Below are 22,359 nucleotides of genomic sequence, written 5' to 3'. Positions count from 1 at the left end.
ATTAAGGCCATTAAGAATTTAAGTAAACACTGTTCCGAGTGCTGTTTAAAAAAACTTTTTTAATGAGTTATGTGGTAATTCCAGGAAACGGTCTCTAAATGAAGCAGTATTCATACTTTATTAAAAGTACATTATGTATTGAAAGGGTTGCTGTTTTTGCGGTGTTCTTCCTACTTGGGCGGCTCACACATTAAAACAAAATTTATGGTAAAAACAGAAAAGGAAATGTTCAGTTCGAAGGAGATACCCAGCCGGGTACCCTCATACTTCCATCTCCTCCTCAGGAACCCCTGCTTTGCAGCTATTTCAGTGGTCAGCAGTGAGGCCCTCCTTTTAATGCACAGAGCCTCCCTGCCCTTCTTCCCTTCCCTATGGTGTGAACTATGGCATTCCGTCTATTGGTTCTTCCGTTAAGCTTCAGGAGAGATTTGGAGCACAGTTTCCAAGGTAAATCAGTCTTCAGTCTATAGGACAAAACCTTAGATACTGACATCAGGAGAGTCCCCTTCGGTTCTTTGGAATTTAACTCCTAAAAATTATTTGCAAAAGCAGGCATCCCTCTCAACGTTGCCATCAGCTATCCTACAAAGGCTGCCAACTTCACTATTCCTTCCCTGGCAGTCTTCCAATAGCTACACCCGAACACACACAGGATACATTCAGATTTCCTCTGGCCAATTCAGAAGTGAATCTGGTAATAAACAGCCTCATCGATGAGCTCTTTGGTTTTGATTTACAGACACTCTATGGAACACTCAGAAATCAAACCCACATCATCCTTGAGAGCAGATGGTCATTTGCAAAGGGGAGATGTACATTTGATCGAAAATGTACAAAATTTATAACAGTGACATTTTCAATATTAGGCCACATGATTTATTCAGTAGTTTTTATGTTCCCAAATTACAATTGATGTCTATTCGTAAGACTACAAAAGTTACCATTAGAATTGTCTGTGCTTATAAAATACCAACTTTTTTTTAAACTGTTATATATACTCATTAACACCAGTCTGCAACGAGTTACATAGAATCATAGGCACTTCAAAGGCTTAAAAAGACGTTTACAACTTAAATGCATTTTTAAGAACAAAAACTGATTTTTCCTTAAACCCCTACTCGTACCTTCAAATTGCAAGAAATTAACAAATACAGTGGCCAAAGGAATCTGCAGCAACTTCTCAAAATACTGTTAGCATCTTTGGGTTTGCTGAGGCTCGTCAGTAACTCACATCAAATCCTCCCAAAAGAAGATCTGATTAGATAGCTATGACTGAACAGTTTTGTGGTAATAATCCAATTTTACACATTAATTTGCTGTTGCAAATCTGCCTGAAGCTACAGGTAATGAAAAACAAAGCAAGTGTAAAATGGATAGTCTGACACTTAAAAATTTATACAAAGTGGAGGTTAAAGTTTACATATCTGAAAATCACATATACACTAAATTACCATTATCTGAATTATCCAAAGACAAATTGCACCGTAACAGCTACAAAAGGCATAGAGTTTTGTTTTGTTTTCAAGGGGACAAGAGGGAAAGTGCAGAGGAGAGGGGGAACAGATAAATTAACAAAGTAAGACCACTTGGTAAGGTCAATCAGAGACACGCGGACACAAATTAAACAGCTTTCATCTTCGAACCGTAGGATAAAAACGATCATTTTGTATTTGCGCATAAAAGTTTAAACCGATTCCATGAACATAGAGGGTTTTCATAACATAATATTTTGCCACTGCTATTCACAGAACACTGCAGATGTTAAGTTTTAATTTTATGTTGTTCTAAAGAAATACATGAAAAGTTTTAAATACAATGGGATTTTATCATTAAAGTGCCAGAATGGCTCTTTAATGAGAAAAACAAAAAACAAAGATCTTCATTATTCTATGCAAAAGCTTTATTTTTAAAAGTTCAGTGATCTCATAAATAGAGACACTAAGTGGGAGTTTCACGCGTAAAACTCCTTAGTAGGTGCCTTCTGATAAGCAGCACTGGATGGTTTACGTTCTCCAAGGTCGTAACTTCCTTCATCCTTCTTCCTCATGCGATACACCAACAGCAGGATAAGGAAAATTGCAAAGAGAAAGCCGATAACTCCGCCAGCAATGACAGCTGAAACATGCCAAAAAGGAAGATTACTTTTAGGACGGATTCAAAGGTTGCAGAAATTAACTCTGTCAGGCCCAATCTGTTTACACTTTTATAAAAGGCTCCATTTGAAAAACCCCAAAACATTTAGAAACGAGATTCAATGAAACAACCAGGTCATTACACCAATCTGATATTCCCAAGGAAGGTACAATACTTTCTTTGATTACTATTAATATCATCCAAAAGCCTCAGCAGGAAAAAATCTGGCTGGGGCCTCAACTGACTCCATACTCTAAAATTCCTTAGTGTTCTCAGTACTCACATTTCATAGTCTAATCTTCTAATTGCTTTTTCACCGAAGACACATAACAGGATATAACTGACTTAAGTTTTGTAAGGGTAAATATGAAAAAAAGCGAGCAAATTTCCTTTCTAGTCTTGGCTTTGGGACTATCCTTTCGAGGACTAAGTGTTCTTAAATCTTGCAAATCTTCCCCTTTAAAATCAAATAATAAATACTTCCATCAGGTAAGCTCTGATTCGAGACAGCATTCTTGATGCCTTGGGCATTATCTGTGTCAACTGCCCTCCCCATAAAGAACTTTTCCTTCTCTTGAATTTATTTTGGCATCAGGATGACTTGGAGCAGGACTGACAGAGCTGCAATCCCACCATCCCCCACACCCGGTTGTTCTGGACCAATTCAGTTCTGAACTTTCCTCTTCTTGCATCAGGCGGTAGGATGAAGGAGCTGACAGAAAATAAAGACAACATTTGCCTAACTCTTGTCTCTTAAGACTGCTCTCAGCAGGAAGGTGACATTCAGCAAGCTTGGCCTACACCTCTGACTATCACTTAGCCAAACAGGCCTATTTAAGGACCTTCCCACCAGGCCCCCACTGGGTTACTCACCTGCCAGGACTTCTGTTCGTTTAAACAGATTGTCTGAGTGTTTCTCAGTATACACATTTGTATCGTCTTCAGCTGGGTCCATCTTCCTTTCTGAGTCCGACAGGTGAACTTTTTCCTTATCGATTTCTTCAGGTGACTGATATTGGAAAAAGGAAAAGATTAAAAAAAAATCTGTATAATGTGCTGGAAAGAAGATACAATAGATATATTCCAAGGTTTATTTTTTTTTTTCAAACAATGAATGTGGGAAATAATTGGAATAAACACCAATGGGCAAGTTTTATGATGGACCCACGCTGTTCATGGTTTCATATAACACCCATCACAGGTATAGGCAAAACAGCTGGTTAATGAGTTTGTAATAACCTTAATGACATGGTTAGGTTGTTTTAGATGACACCTCATAAGATCTGTTTTCTTACCACTCTTCAGGCTACAACTCTCTCTCGCTGCACCAACCCAAGAGCATGGCCCCAAGTCTCCTTATTCCTTCATCTCTTTGCCACATGGGGCTCTGTGATGACAGCTTCCTCCCAGGCTTTCTCTCCAGGTGTTCTCCAAGGCTCTCCCTGCTACCACTCTGCAGAGTAGCTCCCCAGGCTTACTCTGTAATGCTCCCCTCTACCTATTCACTCTTACACTTTCAGCAAACCCTGAACTAGAACTTCAGGAGTCTGGGTTCTATAAGCAGCTCCCGTGTGATCCACACCAAGTCATACCACTTTCTCGCACCTTGGTGTCCGTGGCCGTTCAGTGACATGCACTCCCAGCTTCTTGGGTATCCCACAATTCTAAAGCTCAAATCCAAGATGGTAACTCTCAGAAGCTCATCTCCAGCCAGCATTAATCCCAACCCCCCAGCAGCCTGCAGGACACTAACTAACCCCTGGCTGTAGCACTGAATAACACTGATCTTCTTTCCTATGTCCATTAATGGTACCAGCTATTCTTTTGGGGCCCCCAAAGTTATTTGAGCACATTTCAAATCATATGTTTTGCCATGTCACAGTCCTGCCAACTTGCCTTTCACCATTCTCTCATATTAAGTGTCTTCCTCGGCTCCCCATTTCCACAGCCTTGTTCAGGTGTTTATCACATCACACCCACGTTCTTGCAGCAAACTCTAACTACCAGGCTGAAGTTCTACTTGACAGACACTACTGATGAAAACACTGTCAACTGCATTGGCTATTATTATAGACAATAATCCTTATCAGCTCTACTAGTCTGCCTACAAACAGCCAAGTCCATTTTCATTAGGACTCTCAGCTGTGGTCCAGTTAAGTGACTGATTGCTTTCTGAAGGCCAGAGTTCATCCAAAATGGGAGCCAGCTACTCGTCTACTCAAGTCTAAACATAAAAAGGAAAGACCTCACCTTTTTGGGGTGGCTTAAGGTCACTGGTATATCCAGGAAGGACCACTAACCAGACCAGGTGGATCCATCTGAACTCCAGAGTATGTGAGGTCATGGGTCCCTGCCTCAGTGAACTGAACACTAGGCTTCCAAAGAAACTGAACTGGGGCCGCCATCTTCTTACAAGGACAGTCCATCAGTGCACAAACTTCCAGGTGTTCTGGATGGAACATTTATCCTTTAAGTTGAAATGTTTTATTGTATAGAAGGAGGGGTTTGATTCAGAAGGATTATTTCTACAGGATGGAACTAATCTGAAATACCTTAACTCTTGTGGATATGTGCAAAATGAAATTACAAAAAGGCAACACAGATGATTAAATGAAGTCAATTAAAGATCTGTTGCATCCACGTCTGGTTGTTGGGATGCCTTGGAAAGGTATCCAAAGTAAAAGATGATGAGTAATGCTCTGCTTCAACAAACACCTGGGTTCTTTTCATTGCTGTCACATAAATTTACAACAAACTAGATAGGATATCTGTAACAGTGATGCTGATGCCACTGTCAGACCCATTCAAAAGTTGACATTAACGGTATCCTAGAGGCAATGTTTAACTAAGCCGTACCATGGAACTATAAGAAAATTAAATCATTAATTATCAATAGTATCATTATCAGTACCTAGGATGAGGAGTAGCATGCCATAAATCTCTCATGAAGCAATGAATAATCACTTCATTGAACATAAATGATACTAGGAATATACATATATTAAAATGTTTGGAGATTCTTAATTTCTGAGCTCATCTGCCAAACATCTATCTATCTTCTTTATCTAGACCTGACACAATTAATTCCTTAAGGCCAATTTTTAAAAATTGAAATCAATTTTAAATTCGTTCTTGTCAACTGACCAGAACTCGATTGTCACATTAGATTTTGTTTAGGGTACAATTTTTATCACTGAAAGCCAAAACTGGGTTTCTTGCCTCAAGCTAGTGGGTCCTAATGGTCACAAGAGATTCAGCCATGACAAGCGGTCAAATAAAACCATGGAATGCCAAATGCATCTTTCAACAGTCACACTGGAGAACTGTGCCACCCACACTGAGGGCCCCCTCCCCATCCTCCCATCAATGGCACCAGTTACCCTGCATTCCTCCCCTTCTTCCTTCTTCTCTCATTCGTTCAACTCCATGCACTGACAGAGCAGCTCCCGCACATGGAGCCAGCACACACTAGTATGTCTGCCCGTGTTCAGGGACCTTCTTTTTTCCCCTCTCCTGGCCTGTGAAGTCAGTCTGCTACTGACAGTATTTGGTTCTTCTTAATCCTACAGAGCATCCTCCAGTGTGAGGAGGGTTGGCCACGGCCCCTCCACATCTGCAGAAACGCATCCAGCTCTGTCACTCACTGTCCTGTTCCCATGCAGCAGGGACAGAGGGAGGGACATGAAACTGTGGGAAGCTGTCATGCGATCCTGCCTGTAGAGGGGCACTTCTTACTCCAGACGAGACATGTCACTACCTTCAGGGGACAGCCCTCCACATCTTGTCTCCTACTAAAGCTTGGCAGCAGCTCATTTCTGACCAACAGATGGAGGAGCTCTCAAAGGGGACACTTGTGTTTCTAAGTTTTCATAAGCAGTCTGCGAGCCCTGGGCCATCTACAAAGCCTCCTACTGCAGTTATAAGGCTTATTTGGTGATTGCTCTAACCAAATTCAGTCAGGGCTTACAGAATGCTTCCTGAGTCTCAGGGGCCATACTATAGGCACCCACCCACATTTAATCTTCTCACGGACCCATGAGGAATGGCTCAGAGAAGCTAAGAAATTTGACCAGATCCAGGATTTAAAGCCTAGGCCTTCTTCAGACTTTCATATGCATTTTCCAACTTAAATAGCTTACCCACTAGTAGGTGGTCGGCTAATTACAATATAATGATAATAAGGCCAAAATCACCAGTCTCATAGTTTTCAACAACTAGTACTTTGGCTCTAAATCCAAAGACCTTATTTCTTAGTAACTCAGCCCTCAAAATAAATATATTGAGATGCAACCACGTTCATCATTATCCCTGAAAGAGGTCAAGTCTGTATTCTGCTGATGACAAGCCTGAGGAGACTTTAAGAAGTAACTGAATGAGACAGGAACCTGGAGTTTCCTTATTCCAGAACCCGTTTCATCATGTGTAAAGTTCACAATGGTTTTGACTCAGAAAAAAATTCTTTATGAACTGAAAACAAATTTTCTTGGCTTAAGCCCAAGTAAACAAAAAATTTTGTTTCTTAACTGGGTTTTGAGACCCTTAGCACCCTATAAAAAATATCCATATATAAGCTAGGCCGGGGTGATAAAAGTAGTAGGTAGTAGTAGGTAGCTGAGTGAGCTACTGAGCTATGAAGAGACGCGGAGGAAACTTAAATGCATATTGCTAAGCGAAAGAAGCCTATTTCAAAAGGCTACATACTGTATGGTGATAACTCTATTACATTCTGGAAAAACCAAACTATGAAGACAATAAAAAGATCAGTACTTTCCGGGGGTGGGGGGGCAGGAGAGATAAAGAGGCAGCACGAGGTACATCTGTCAGAACCTACAGAAGGTACAACACCATGAGCGAATCCTAAGGTTAACTATGGACTCTGGGTAAAAATAATGTATCAATTAGGTTCATCAATTGTAATAAATGTACCACTCTGGGGGGGAGATGGTATCTGTGTGAGGGCAGGGGGCACATGGGAACTTTCCACTCAATTTTGCTATGAACCTATAACTGCTCTGAAGAAAAACGTATATTTAAACAACAATGAAGGAGTCGGTGGGTAAACGTCAAAACAATCATAAAGAGTAAGAAAGAGCCATTTACAGCAAGATGATGAAAGACCATTTGTCCTCACATAATTTTAAGTGGGGCTTCTCAAAAGGAACATTCTGTGCAATTTTTAAAATGAAACAATAACCCGGTAATGCAATGCAAAGCAAACACACCTTCGTCTGAGCAGGTATCTTGTTCTGGATCTCCCATGTCGTGGTTTCCACTTTGGGAACAGCACTAGTGAACCCTATCTTTGGAAGTGGTCGGGATGTGGTCATCTCCGGGCTCTCTATGTCCTCATCAGCTCCTGGAAAAAAACAAGCAAAGAGGAGCTGAGCACATGAATCATAACACAGATTTCTATATTATCAGATGGTACTGTTCAGGATGGACACTGACAGGGCCATGTGTTTTCAAAATACCTGCTCCTCAGGAATTTGGCATTTAAGGGATGCCAGGTGGCTCAGTCGGTTGAGCCTCTGACTCTTGATTTTGGCTCAGGTCACGATCTCATGGTTCGTGAGTTCAAGCCCCGGCATTGGGCTCCATGCTGACAGCACGGAGCCTGCTTGGGATTCTCTCTCCCTTTTTGTGCCCCTCCCCTGCTTGTGCTCTCTCTCTCTCCCCAAATAAACTTAAAAAACGAATTCCACACTTAACTTTCCTGCAGTTTTCACTGCGATAAAGTGATTTCCAAGGGATCCATGGGCAGCCTGGCATATTTTGTAATATTGTCCTGAACACTCTCAAGGATCTCCTCTTTTACTTGAATGTTCAAACTCTTCTGGGCATGAGATTTCTTCCTTTCCTATGTTGAAACATGCTACATTTTTCTTCATTTAAAAATTTTTTTTAACATTTATTTTTGAGAGAGAGAGAGAGAGAGAGAGAGAGAGACAGAACACAAGCGGGGGAGGGGCAGAGAGAGAGGGAGACACAGAATCCGAAACAGGCTCCAGGCTCCGAGCTGTCAGCACAGAGCCTGATGTGGGGCTTGAACTAACAAACTGCGAGATCGTGACCTGAGCTGAAGTCGTACATTTAACTGAGCCACCCAGGCACCCCTACATTCTCCATTTTATTTTATTATTTTTAAAAAAAATTTTTTTTTTCAACGTTTATTTATTTTTGGGACAGAGAGAGAGCATGAACGGGGGAGGGGCAGAGAGAGGGGGAGACACAGAATCGGAAACAGGCTCCAGACTCTGAGCCATCAGCCCAGAGCCTGGCGCGGGGCTCGAACTCACGGACCACGAGATCGTGACCTGAGCTGAAGTCGGATGCTCAACTGACTGCGCCACCCAGGCACCCCCATTCTCCATTTTAAAACACAACAAAACAACAGAAAGAGAAGACTCTCCCCCAGTAGGCCCTTTATTCTCTGAGGGGAACTGCTGCTCTCTGCTTTTTTTATAGCCAAGACTTTTCCAGTGGTGCTGTGGGTCCTCATCAGCATCCCTGCTCACCAGCTATCTGTACCCCCTCTAGTCTGACCTCCCCTGTCATCACGCTCTCAGTGCTGCTTGTTAATCAGGTCACCAATGTCCTCCACGCTGCCATATCCAAAGGCATCTTCCAGAGTGGTCCTCATATAATTGAGCCTCCTAGCACCACTGGACACTGGTCAGCTATCGTCTCCTTCTTGATATACTATCTTTGGGCTTCTAGGACTTGACTTCCCGGCTTTCCCCCTCACCTCTTGGGCTATTTCTAAGTCTCCTCTGCGGGCTCAGGCTTTTTTGACTTAGAGTTTAAATATCAGAGTTCCTTGAGCATCAGCCCCAGGCTGCTTCTTACTCTACACTTTCTGCCTCACCTACAGCCACGGCTTCAATAACCATCTAAATACAAACAAAACCTAAGTTTATATCATTAGCTTAACTGCTCCTCTGAAATTCAGACCTACACATCCACTGGCCGACTTGACATTTTCACTCGAGTGACTCGAAGGTGCCATCCACCTCTAACATGTTCAAAACAGTGCTCACAATCTCCCTCTGCCCCTACAGACCTGGTGGTCATCTGGTGTTAACAGGCAGCAAACAGAACCCCCCATTCCTGGAAGTCACAACTCTGACTTCTTCTTCCTTACCCCACACTGAATCCATCCCCTAGTTCTACCAATTTTATTTTCTTAATATGTCTTCACTCTAACAGCTTTTCACAGTCCCAGGGCCACCACTCTCATCCAATGCCACCATAAACTGTCCACAAGCCACTGTCCTGCCTTCTTTCTGAGAGCCCCCTTTTCATTCCACTGCCCACAAACTGGCTGTCACCCCATCATCCTCCTGTTTAAAACCATTATGGCACTCCACTGCTCGAGATGTATAGGAAATGCCTCAGCCCAGCCTTGCAAGGTCCAGCCCTGGCCCACTTTTCCAGCCTCCTTGAGCCTCATTTTCCCCTGTTGTCCCTGATCTCCTGGCAGAAGCCCTCACCTGGCTAGTTCCTAATTCACCTCCAGACATTAGCACCAAGGTCATTCCCCATGTTATCCTCCCTCTCTTCCATATTACCTCAGTGTCCTCTGTTAAATGGGTTTTTTTTGTTTTTTTTGTTTTTTTTTGTTTTTTAAATTTTTTTCCCACATTTTTATTTATTTTTGGGACAGAGAGAGACAGAGCATGAACGGGGGAGGGGCAGAGAGAGAGGGAGACACAGAATCGGAAACAGGCTCCAGGCTCCGAGCCATCAGCCCAGAGCCTGATGCGGGGCTCGAACTCCCGGACGGCGAGATTGTGACCTGGCTGAAGTCGGACGCTTAACCGACTGCGCCACCCAGGCGCCCCTGTTAAATGGTTTTTAGTACCACTTTTCTTACCGTAATTGCATTTATCACAAATTTGTAATCCTGCATTTATTTACACAACTATTGATTGAAATCTCCACTACTAGACTAGAAGCTCTGTAAGGCCAAGAATTGCATCTGTTTGCTCTCCGATTGCCTAATAGAATCCCCAACAGCCACAGGCTCCACTCCAGTATTTGTTCAATGAGTAACTAACCGCCAACTGCCTGCCACCTGGACACTATTTTATTTTTATTTTTATTTTTGCCTTTTTACCAGAATAGCATTTAAGAATTTCTGACATTCAAATACAATATTCTTTTTTAAGGTGATCATCTGTCAAATGTGTAACAAACTCAAACTCAAAACTCTGCAACTCTAACCTGCTTCCTCAGACAGGAGTGAAAGACAAATACCTCTAAATTCCTCACAGGATCCTGGTAAAATGAAATAAGTAGTTCAGAAGAGGTGCTGTGTTGGAAACATGGCAAGAGGCTAGGACACTGTTGCTTTTGTTTTTGTTTTTCAATTTCGCATTTTAAAATATTTTATTCTATCAACTATCTCCTTCAACTTTAGCACGTACACTCATCATACAGAGAAGAAATGGTAGAGTATATCTGAAATACATATGGGATTTGGCATTGAAAACAAATCTAGGACTGGTTCTGGCATCTTTAGCTTTGACCTTTGGCAAGGAATGCTGGCGTCAGTGTCTTCGTGTGTGAAGTGGGGATAGGAACGAACTCTCAGAGGTCTGAATGGGATATATTTTGGAAGCACCGTACATATAAAATGGTATGTAAATGTGTCATTAATAATGATGGCTCTAGAAACACACTTCTCATTTCTAACAGCCTACCTGATTTTCTGTCAAAGTTTGACACATAATATGCTTGATTTGCTCCTACAATGAATCATTTCCTTGCAAAAAAATGTTTTTCAATGCCAAATGAAAAATTTTCCATTAAGGGCTTTCAAGACCCCCCTTTGTTCACAGCAGTTACAAATATGACTCACTGAATTAGGAGAATCTGTTTTGAGAAGAGAGGAGATTGTGTAAAGTAGAAAACTCCCTCAAGCTAACACTTCTTACGTTAGAGACAGAGGAGTGATCTGCCTCGGGTGGTTCTTCTACTGTATTTATTATCTTTATTAAAGTACATTGACCCTCTTGCCCGAACCAGAGACCCGGGAGCCCCCTTGATCACATCTCTGTCATCCCTGACTTTCAAACTCTCACTGTTCTCTCTGGCCTGAGACATCCCAGCCCAGAGCCCGTTTCCACCTGGGAAACTACTGCTCACACTGTCTTTCTCAGAATCAACGTCATCCCCTCTCTCCATTACAAGACCATCTGCTTTCCAGCTTTCAAAACATCATGGCTATTGTCTCCTCTACTGTTTTATGTGTCCTTGTGAGTTAGGACCAATTCCTTTATTGATGGTTTAGTTGGACATTGGATGGTATGTGTGTTCCCTTGTTTTTTGTTGTTTTTTAGTTTTTTGGGGTGTTTTTGTTTTTTGAGAGAGAGAGAGGGAGGGAGGGAGGCAGGCAGCCAGGCAGGCACGCAGGCAGAGGGAGAGAGAGAGAATCTTAAGCAGGCTCCAACCCAGGGCTCAATCTCACCACTCTGAGATCATGACCTGAGCTGAAATCAAGAGTCAGACACTTAACTGACTGAGCTGCCCAGGTGCCCCAAGGTACGTATGTTCCATAGCACCAGAATACTATGTTTAACTCTCAGATTTTTGCTGTACAGCATTTTCCTATATTATATCACTCCTGACATGGTGTTATAATTGTTTTTTTCTCATTTTTACATTTCTCTCAGGTGCTTGGTCCCCTGAAGACAGGGACCAAGTCTTCCTCATCTCTGTGTCCCAAGAACAAGGCACTATGTCTGGCATACAGTGAATGCCTATGAAATATTTAAGTGAATGGTCGGAGTGTTCATATTCATTAATGCCCATTCTTGAGTCCACACATATAGCATGGCCCCATCTCTTCATCCAGGAAGTACCCTTTAGGCCTCCAGCCATTTCCTCCAGTCCATTTGCTTTGCCACTAGATAGTTAAGATAGGAGTGAGGACAGAAGGAACAATGGCCAAAACCCTGGAGAGGATCCCAGTTTCCAGCTGGGATTGGGCATCAGCTAGGCAGGGTGGCCTAATTCTAGAGTGGGGTATTATGACACAAGAAGGCAGGACAACAAAAGAGCAAAAAAGAACACACTCTCAAGCCCAACTCCCCAGTCCCTACCCCAGCTCCATTACTCTGACAGTGCGATCTAAGGCAAGTTACTCAATCCTTCTGTGCCTCAGGCTTTCCCATGTGAAAAGTGGAGACAATAACAATCTGCCCTTACGTAGATGTTGTAAGTATAGGAAAAGTACCTGACACACAGGAAGTGCTTTATAAATTTTGGTTACAACTTCTACCACCTTTAAGCTGCAAATCAATATACTTTTAAGCAGCATAAGGAGGTTTCCAAAGTCCAGAATGATGCACTTCTTTGCAGCAGTGATCTGCCCGGGGCTGGAGCCGAGGTGGAAGCAAGCCTTAGCTCAATCCATCTCATTAATGTATTCAGGATTTCAAATGACCCACTCCAGACCCCTTTCATCTGCAAGGGTGGCAGAGAAGCAGGACTGTGTACCTGCTTTCTTTACATTAAACTTCAGCACAATCTTGGCAGAAGTCAGCAAAGTGATTGAACAATAGCTACAAATCTAACAACTCTTGGGTTCTAAGATCTGTGAAATGGGGGAAAAAAGGGGTCCGTAGTTATTATTTCCTGGGATACTCTGATGATGACAGTTACAAAGCACTTTTGAGGTGCTAGAGGAAGAAAAGAGGTGCCATGAGTGAAAGATATTAATAGTGTTGTGGGCCATGGAGAACAACTCTTTCCACACTCATTCTGCATGTGTGATATATATCACTTCCCCAATAACGAGGGCTATTTTTACATTAAGATTGCATTGTAAGCTCATTGCTACTAGGTCAGCCACCACCTCTCTTGTCTTTCTCAGATTTGCTTTTTTCCAACTTAAAACACTCACTCCTATATAGGTAGATCTCTACCAAAGATACAATTGATTTTAGTTTGTTCTTGGTCATTCTGAAGCCCAGGCTAATCTGATTACAGACATCCACATTCAGGGTAACTTTTGCCACCTGTTGAATCTACAGTGAAAACTCAAAACAAGAAGGGTCTTGGAGAAGACTTTCCTAGCATACTGCTGACCACAATTTCCTGACTTGATTGTTAGTTGAATATATGCACAAGCTCTTCCTCCTTCCCAGCTTCTTGGAGGGGGGTGCATTCCTGGTACAGGTGAAACATTTATCACTACAGTAGATTGCAAAAATGGCCAGAATCCTTTAATACCCACCCCCCACCCCATATCCACATCCTCTGCAATGTGACTTTGTACATCCTTTCATTAAGAGTTGGAGTCTGGCCTGGACCTGTGACTTACTTTGACCAATAAAACGTGGTAGTGATGCTGTGCCAATTCTAAGCTGAGTGTGCAAGAGGCTTTGCACACTTATACTTGCCCTCTTGGGATCTCTGCTTCCTGCTCTGAACAAATGGCTGGCCCACTGGAGGATGAGAGACTGTGTAGACCAGAGCCAAGTCTGCCCCAAAGACATGTTAGAGCCCAGTGCAGATCAGCAAAGCTGCATACCCAACCTACAGTTGGCCACTGACACATGAGGGAACCCAGTTAGCCCAGCCTAAATTGCCATCTACAGAATAATAAGCTAAATAAATGATTGTTGTTTTTAGCCACTACGCTTCGGGGTGGTTTGTTATGCAGCATTACTGAGCTACTAGATAAGTGATACACCAGAGGAGTAAGGATATCACCGTATCATGATTTTATTTGGCTGCTACATTCTCCCTCCCACTTTTGAGTAAGAAGGCATAACTCTTCTTGGTCCCACCCATAATCTATAACACAGGATTGGTAGTTTATGAAACTAGCATTTGAGGGATTTAAGGGTAGATTCCACTTGTACCACTCTGAAAGCCTTCATAATAAAATCAAAACTAATGTTAACAGGACACTGACTACTTGCCAAGCACTAAACTCCTAGAGCTGTAGATATGTTCACCCCATTAATCCTCACAACAACCTACATGATAGAGACTATTACTACCTCCCATTTTATGAATGAGGAAACGGAGGCTCAGCTAAGTCAAATACGTTCCCAAGATCTCACAGCTTAAGTGGCAGAGAGCTAGAATATGCTGCCAGGCATTTTGACTTTTTAACCACCCTGCATCCTGCCTGCCTCCTTGAAGTGAGTTCCAGTAGAATGCGTGTGTGTGTGTGCGTGCGCACGTGCACGCACACATGTGCACCTATGCATGTGCATGGGTGTGGGTGCATGTGCAAGCACAAAGAACGGAGGTGGGCATGGAAGTAGCCAGCCTTACCTGAGCCTGATGCAGAAGCATAGTCATCATCATCAATAGGATACACTCCTGAAGCTTCTTCAACAGAGCTGTTGTCGAGGTACATGTCTTTATCAGATGTCGGCTCTGCTCTCTGAGAGAAGAATGAGAAGGGATTCAGGATGGTGAGAGATCAAGAAACATGCTCATTTATCTTACTTGTTCAGGTTTACACCACAGTGACTCTCTCTCTCTCCTCCAATCCTCTGAACCCGCATTTCCACCCTCCCCTTCCTCAGGACATCCTGATAAGTCACAGGCTAACCACAGGCAAAAGCCCCCCAAGGAAGCCTATGTAGCCTAAAATCCAGGAGAACCAAACAGCTCAGAGACGTAAGCACCTATCAGGGGCTTATTTCATTATATTCCACTAAAGCTGCCTGAGTTTGGTGGTCCCAGGGCTAGTTATAAGCCAGCTCAGGCATTCTCTTTGTTACAGGGTCACCAGCTCAGGCATTCTCTTTGTCACAGGGTCACTGTGAGGCTTCCTTACCGGGAAACTTACCAACCATTCAAATTATTTAAGACTTTCTTGGGGATGAATACAATAGTATTACCACACTTCTGCCAAATCATGACCCAAGGATCCATCAAGGCCCTGCAAATATTCGCAGGCTTGGCCACACTCAGACCTTTATCACTACACCCAAGAGCTTCCCAGTTGTCCAGGCAGCCCAGATCCATGCCGACGCCAGGCAGGGCACCCTGTGAGCAGCAGTGCCTGTGGGGTTCATCTGACAAGGGCAAAAGCCCCCACAAGCCCACTTCTAGGGCTCACTGGCTTAGCAGAGCCTTAATGACAAATGCAGATAAACCCACACGAGCACATTCTTTTTATATTACTGGCACTTGGAAACAGCAAATCACACACTTCATATGGAGAGGGATCGTTCGCTAAGTATACCAGCTCCCCGGCTTCTTAGCTCTTCAGTAAGAGTTTTAGTATCAAAATTCACCCTAATCTTGCCAGAAGAGTACTCGCATGAATTGGAGGCAGAGGAGACGTATAATTTTTTTTAAATGGTTTCAGTAAACTGATATTTTACCACCAGTATCTCATGAAAACCGAGAAACAAAGCAGACTGTCAGATTCTAAACAACATTTGTGTTTAGAAACGGGCAACACTCGTTATTGTCCTATTTTTAAATATAAATTGAATGTTTGTTCCTAACAGGAATTATAAAAAAAAAAAAAAAATGTTTTCCTTACAACACTGGCTTTCATTAGATTTCCTCTTAAAATAAAACTGTGTTCCAGCGGTCGCCGTGACTGGAACCTTCCTAAGAGGGCAGATGGGTCCAGCCCTCCGTAACAGGACCAACTTTATTCTCTCGGGTTTCAGTGGCTGCCTCAAGAAGCTGAAGCATTTTAAACCTGAGCCCATGTTCTCCACCAGGCTTCAGTGCCAACTGATGGAAAAGTATGGGAACTCGTTTTTTGTGAGCCACAACACCGGCACATCGAGAACTAAAACCTTAGGGACTGGTTTTCCAGTGGGCTGGCTTGTAGGCATCGAGTGACCACCCTGAGCCAAGAGCGTGCTGGAATTTTTCTGGTAGAATGGTCAGAGCAGAACTCTGCAATCTGAGGCCATCCTGCATCCTACTGGCTTCCAAGGCCATCATCACCCTTCCAGGCAGTAATTCCCAAAGCTTGTGAAGCGTGTCAGGAGGCCCACATTCCTCAGCTCTACAATCAACCCAACTGACCCCTATCAGACTCTCGGCGGCTTTGAGGCGAGGACGGTGCCACACTCATCTTTAATCCACCTCGGCTCCCTGTAATCACAGCTCCTGGCATACACTAGGTGCTCAGCAAACGTTGCTTAGGCTGTTTGTGCTCACACCGAAGAACAGTTTTCAGTCCTGCTTATGTTAAACTCTGTCCTGTGAACATCGTCTGGAGGACCCTCTCATTCTTTCTCTCAAATCCTGTCTATGAAAAAGGTTCTGACTTCCCCGTCCCTGTACGGCATCTAGCTAGAAGCTGCTAGAGGATTTTATAGGGTATGAACAGTTTAAGCCCTAAACTCTTACTGCCATTTCTCACTGTTTCATGTACACTTTCTCTTGTGCCTCAGCTGGGTCCAACTTGCTGAAGGCAGGTCTTCAATGACCCAGCGTGCTCCCTGCCTCTCTCAAAGTACATGAGCACTCAATAAATATTTGTCCATTGAGATTACCTAAAACAAATTGGCCTTTGACTCAGGTTTCAGAGTTTACACATGTCACAAGACCTCCAGGATTCCTAAGGTTAAAAATCTCTCGATTCTAAGCCTGCGCGATCATCTGCCCCCAAACTTGCCATACATGTTGCACTGCATCTATTTAAGTAGCCCAGAGTCTGAAAAGTAAGTAAAAGTATCTTTTCACATCTTAGAGACCTATCTGTCTTTTGTTCATATTGATTTCATTTTCCTCTTGGCTCTGTCAAAGAAGTTTGATGGGGCATGGGTCACACGAAGATATTTAGGTGCGTGCATTAGGTGCGGCGGCTGTCCGGACTAATACATCTGTCACAACGAACAGACAGTTGGGCCAAAAACGTCTCCAGGGGATTCTGGCCACCTCACAGTTCAGCCACACTGGGTACCCTGACGAGCAACAGACTTCCCCAGGACAACCCTTACGAGGAAGGTGTCAGGCCTGAGTCGCCACAGGACTTGGGGTAGAAGTCTGGGCGCATTTGGAGAAGCTGGCTTGCCCTCAGCCAGTCGGGGTCTGCGGGGCTCCAGCATGGTCGTGGGGCCAATGGGATGTTTAATGTGCTTGAGGGCAGCTACGTGTATGTTCTCCTCCATCCTCCAGTGTGGTGCCCATAATTATGACCTCAAACTAAAAGTTATCACCTGCTCTGATGTCAGGGGCGCCAAGCGCATAGGAGGAATTACCAAAATCCTTCCACAAAGTCCACTGAACAATAAGCAGGGCCCTTTTCACACTGTAGCAGATGATGCTCAAAGAATATCTCCACTGTCTTTCCTTTAAATAAAAAACACCTTCCCAAACATGACAAATGTCTTTTGTGAAGACTCCACACTGCAGAAGACTTCTGCAGTCAACATGCCTGGGGAGAGAAATGGATTATGCACCACCACTCCCCTGGGGAAAGAAGATGTGCATCTCTCGAAAGCCAGGGAAAGGGGTGACTCAAGAGGACTTCTTTTTACACCTAGCCAAATGTGGTCTGCCTCACTAAGCAGAAAACCCCGGGACATACTCTGAATACTTTCTTGCTCAACGAGACAGAGCCACTGGACAAAAGGAACGGGGAGAGAATGTACGTAGACACAGCCCGGCAGCTCGGAGCAGCCGGCCAACTGGAGGATTTCATAACGAGGCTGTTTAATTTGGGACTGACCATTTCTGTGAGGCTGTGCCAATGATGTTGGCTAAGAGGGCTCAGAGTACGAGCTGCAAGAAAAATAGAGCTGGTCTTTCAGACCTTTCCCGCTCGGCTGATGCAAGATGTGAACACAGGAGAGCAAAGGGAAGTTGTGGAAAGCCGCCTGGTATACTGAGGGGGGGGAATCTACTGCAAACCGAGATAGAGGTTGATACTTTACGCCACCTTCAGCCACCGAACCCGGAGCACCAAACTGCCTGCAGAGAGGAGGCAGTTCTTCCCAGAGGAGAATGCACATTGGACTCAGTTTTGCATCCCCAAAATGCCTCAGGGAAGGCAAGATACATACCTGCCTCCACCCTAACTCCATCCCTCCCCTGGCCCCCAAATCACAGCAACCTCATCATACCAGGCCTGGACCATTAACTACTAAGGCCTCCTTACTTGGTCACTGCTTACGTCTTTGTGTTTGGATCCATTCTCTGCAGAGGGACCACCCTTAAATGTGACGGTGTCACTCCCAGCTGAAAACCTTTTATTGGCTCCCTGTCACCTACAGGATGAAATAAAAACTCCTTAGCCTTGAAAGAAGTGCTTTCACCATATGGCCTCACCTGCACTTCAGTATCAGCTGCTGCCACTTCCTCTACCCAACCCCAGGCTCCACGACATACTCAAGAGATGCAGTCACACCGATTTCTTTTATGTAACGCCTCTAAGAGGAAATAAACTCCTTTCAGGATGGCAAATTGAGGAAAGCAATGGTGACCTAGGTCTTACATGCCTGAGGATGATGAAACCAGTATTTTGAGAACACGATTCAGCCCAAACTTGTAACTGTATCTAGAATATAAATGAACAGAGAAATGTTAATTCAACACATAAAAGACCATCCAGTGGACCAGTCTTGGTTTTAGTAATATCACCAACCTACTTTCTCAGCAAAGTAAATTTGTGACATAGCAACTGAACAAATCTACGCACTGGATTTTCTCACGTAGATAAAGCCTACTTTGAACAAATACTACGTTTCAAACTGCCAGTGTGGAAATCAGTTATTTAGAAATCTGAGGTCTTCCTTGAAAGATACACTGCCTTATCTACTAGATGAATGTTCTCTAAGTGCCTTAAACTAGTGCAAGCGATAAACAGTGGTCAAGATAATTAGAGCTCAAAGCAGCAGGTGTTAAATTCACTTTACGGTTTAAACTTAGGTTAATAACAAAGTCAGAAAGTAGAAAACCTAACTATTCATGGATACCAGACACCCCAGAACTGACCTTCAGAAAAGTAGCCTTCGGATATAAAAATAAAATATTCATGTGGCCTAATATTGCATTCTGTATCATACCATAGAAAACAAACACTTAGATGATACTCTTCTCTTAGTTTTGGGATAAAGGCACATTTGTCCCAATTTAGACTCAAATGCATATTAATTTTTATAGTGACTATAAAGTGCCAAACTGGCTGTTAACTTTAGCTTATCTTTCCAGAGATGACTCAATAAACTATTTTATTAATAGCTAACATACACCGTAAATGAAATAATAATTAAAATTTTCTCCCATACAGTCACTCAGAGATGGTATACTTGTCCTTAAGGTGAACTTGCCAATTCTGGTTTAGGTTAGCCCAAAGGGATATTAATCTTAGAGCATGACTGGACACTATAGGCATCAAGATCATCTATTTGCTTCAAAAGTGAAGAAACAGAGTACCACAGTGGCAAAGTAGCTGAAAATCGTTCAGTCTAGTTGGTGGCCAAAGATAAATCCAAGACTTCAGACACCTAATTCTAGGTTCTTTCTATTACACTGTAATTCCCCAGAACATGAAGATATCAGACCCATTCAGCCTGGGGTTCAAAAGGATTAGCTGTAGGTGACTGTTACGTGTTTATTATGTGCCAGGCATTTTGTGCTAAGTGTTTTATAAGCATTGGCACATTTAATCATCTCAACAATCTCCACTGCAGACCAAGGACCCGAGGCTTGCCCAAAGACCTACAGCTCAGAGGTGGGGAGCAGGCTTCATATCCAAGTCTGGACTTCAAATTGTATGCTCACTGAGGGTGCTGGCCATGCTGTGCCTAACGTCTCACCTGCTTTTCTTGTGATTCACACCTAATCATAATAAAGGTCACGAGAAGAACTCCAATACAGTCACGGTGAACCCTGCTTGATCCAGCACTTACAAACCTTAGCCATGGAAATCCTCCCTCCAGGGTATCTATTTAACATCTTTCAGAACTAGTATTCTTGGCATCATAGATAGGGAGAAAATTCTATGTTAAGAGTTAGAGTTCGAGCTTAACGGTTTCTTCTCTGCCTAATGTCCTGTAAGTTTCCCGTATGAAGGATCCCTGGAGTCGTGACTATCAATTGCCATTCATTTTCAGTAATACCTTCATCCCTCTCAAGTGTCCCATCCAAACCAAAGATGTAATAGAAGGAAAGAACCCTATGTTTATTGTTGGAAAAAGATACTGCTGTCCTTGAGTATGTGACATTTGCTTGTTACATAAGCTTACAAGCAAATACTGTTGTATTTACAAGCACTTATTTTAAGGGTTTGTTTACAGACAACTAACTACCTGGTACCCAATCATGTCCCATGCTTACTCTACCATCCTGTATATAATACATACAAAAGCCAAGGTCAAAGGTGAGGTCACACATGAAAGAAAATTCGTAAATCCCCTACTTAAGAAATCCTCAAGAAAGGTCTTTAGAACTGCTTCAAACACCTATACTAGTCCTTAATTACTTACCCAGAAAGCTAATGCCTTTTACTTTAAGAAAAACTTTAGGGTACCTTCCATAAAGTGAGGAATGGATTCACAGACATACCTCAGAAATATTGTAGGTCCGGTTCCAGACCACCGCAATAAAGCAAATATCACAATAAAGAGAGTCAAATGAATTTTTTGGTTTCCCAGTGCGTATAAAAGTTAGGTTTACTCTAGAGTCTAGTAAGTGTGCAGTAATATTATGTCTAAAACAATGTACATATCTTAATTACAAAGTACTTGATTGCTAAAAAATGCTAACCATCATCTGAGCTTTCAATGAATTCTAATCACTGATCACAGATCACAATAATAATGAAAAGTGTGAAATATTGTAAGAATTACCAAAATGTGACAGGGACACAAAGTGAGCAAATGCTGTTAGAAAAGTGGTGATGATAAATTTGCTCAATGCAGAGGTGCCACAAACTTCAATTCATAAAAAACAAAAACAGAAAACCCCGTAATACCTGCAAAGCATAATAAAACAAGGTATGCCTATAAATTATTTACTTGTGCATATTAGGAAAATAAACCCAAACTCTGAAAAAAAAAATCATTGCTTTTATGAAGGAAGAATCACATGAAGGTATGAAGTGTGAGGCAGGATGTTGCTCATAAAAATGGCAAATTTAAAACAAATTAACGTAAAATCATAGGCAACTATGGAGAAATCCAACTTGTTCCATGAACCTTCTGAAACAAACCAAGCCATAACATATGACAGAATTCCTACAGTATCTATTTACAGTTCTTCAAGTTCCAACCACTCATTTGGAATTACCACTCTGGTTGGGATTTTCCTGTTGGATGCCTCACAGAGTGGGAATCTGATCTCACTCCTTAGAATGTACATTCCTTGAAGCGGTCTGAGAATCGGGACCCGGTCTGCTGTTTTCTGCATCCTCTACCAGACCTATATCATTGTGCTCCAAGAGACAACACATGATAAAGGCTCAACAGAGGAAGATGTCACATTTTTCAGAAAGGCTGAACCCAAGCTTACAGCCACTTGGGGAAAGGAAATAACCACGCTTTTTAATGACATTACCTGGTTACCTCACATCTGGGAAAATTAGATCAACATTCTCTTACCTGGTCTCTTTAAAAAGGGCAATCTGCACTTCTGCCTTATACTGTGAGAAGAGCCATAAAGATAAGTATGACCTTAGAAGAAACCACCAACTCATTAGGGATGCCTCCAATGAGCCAGAGACAGTGTTGGTCTGTGGAGAACTTTAAAATGGCTGAAGAGCATTTAAAAAGTAACACTGAGTGGGGCACCTGGGTGGCTCAGTTGGTTAAGCTCCAACTTCGGCTCAGGTCACAATCTCACAGTTTGTGGGTTCAAACCCCACTTCGGGCTCTGTGCTGACAACTTGGAGCCTGCTTCAGATTCTGAGTCTCCCTCTCTCTCTCTGCCCCTCCCCCGCTCATGCTGTCTCTCTCTCTCTCTCTCTCTCTCTCTCTCTCTCTCTCTAAAATAAACATTAAAAAAAATTTTTTTACAGTAACACTGAGTTAGTGTACTTAATGGTAAAATTTTCCTCTTAAAAAAAAAAATAGTGATTCAAAGCAGTTAGATTTTCTAGCTTTTGAATTCTGAAACACTGGAATTACAAAAATTCAATCAATATGTCTTTAAAAAATACTCTTCCTGAAATTGGTTTATTGCTAATGCTAAACAAAAACCAGTCTTCCTCTTAGGCAACAAGGAAGTGAAGGGGGGCACGGCAGAGGAGGGGAGGGAAGCCGGACACACCAATTTTTTTTTTAAGTT

The 22,359-nt window shown here is 42.8% G+C and overlaps 1 protein-coding gene across 1 annotated transcript in view; it reads right to left on the bottom strand.

The window, feature by feature from the left end:
- Positions 1–853: 853 nt before the first annotated feature.
- Positions 854–22,359, bottom strand: part of SDC2 (syndecan 2) — a 100,781-nt gene continuing 79,275 nt past the window's right edge. Inside the window, exons 2-5 of the mRNA XM_047842230.1 lie at positions 14,425–14,536; positions 7,356–7,489; positions 3,007–3,142; positions 854–2,115 (exon numbers count right to left, since the gene is read on the bottom strand). Coding sequence (XP_047698186.1) covers positions 1,952–2,115; positions 3,007–3,142; positions 7,356–7,489; positions 14,425–14,536 — 546 coding nt within the window. The 3' untranslated portion in view covers positions 854–1,951. The remainder of the gene's footprint in view (positions 2,116–3,006; positions 3,143–7,355; positions 7,490–14,424; positions 14,537–22,359) is intronic.

This window comes from Prionailurus viverrinus, chromosome F2 (assembly GCF_022837055.1).
Source record: "Prionailurus viverrinus isolate Anna chromosome F2, UM_Priviv_1.0, whole genome shotgun sequence".
NCBI lineage: Eukaryota > Metazoa > Chordata > Mammalia > Carnivora > Felidae > Prionailurus > Prionailurus viverrinus.
The sequence above is the reverse complement of the archived record's forward strand: the minus strand, read 5'-3'. Positions and strand labels throughout refer to the sequence as shown.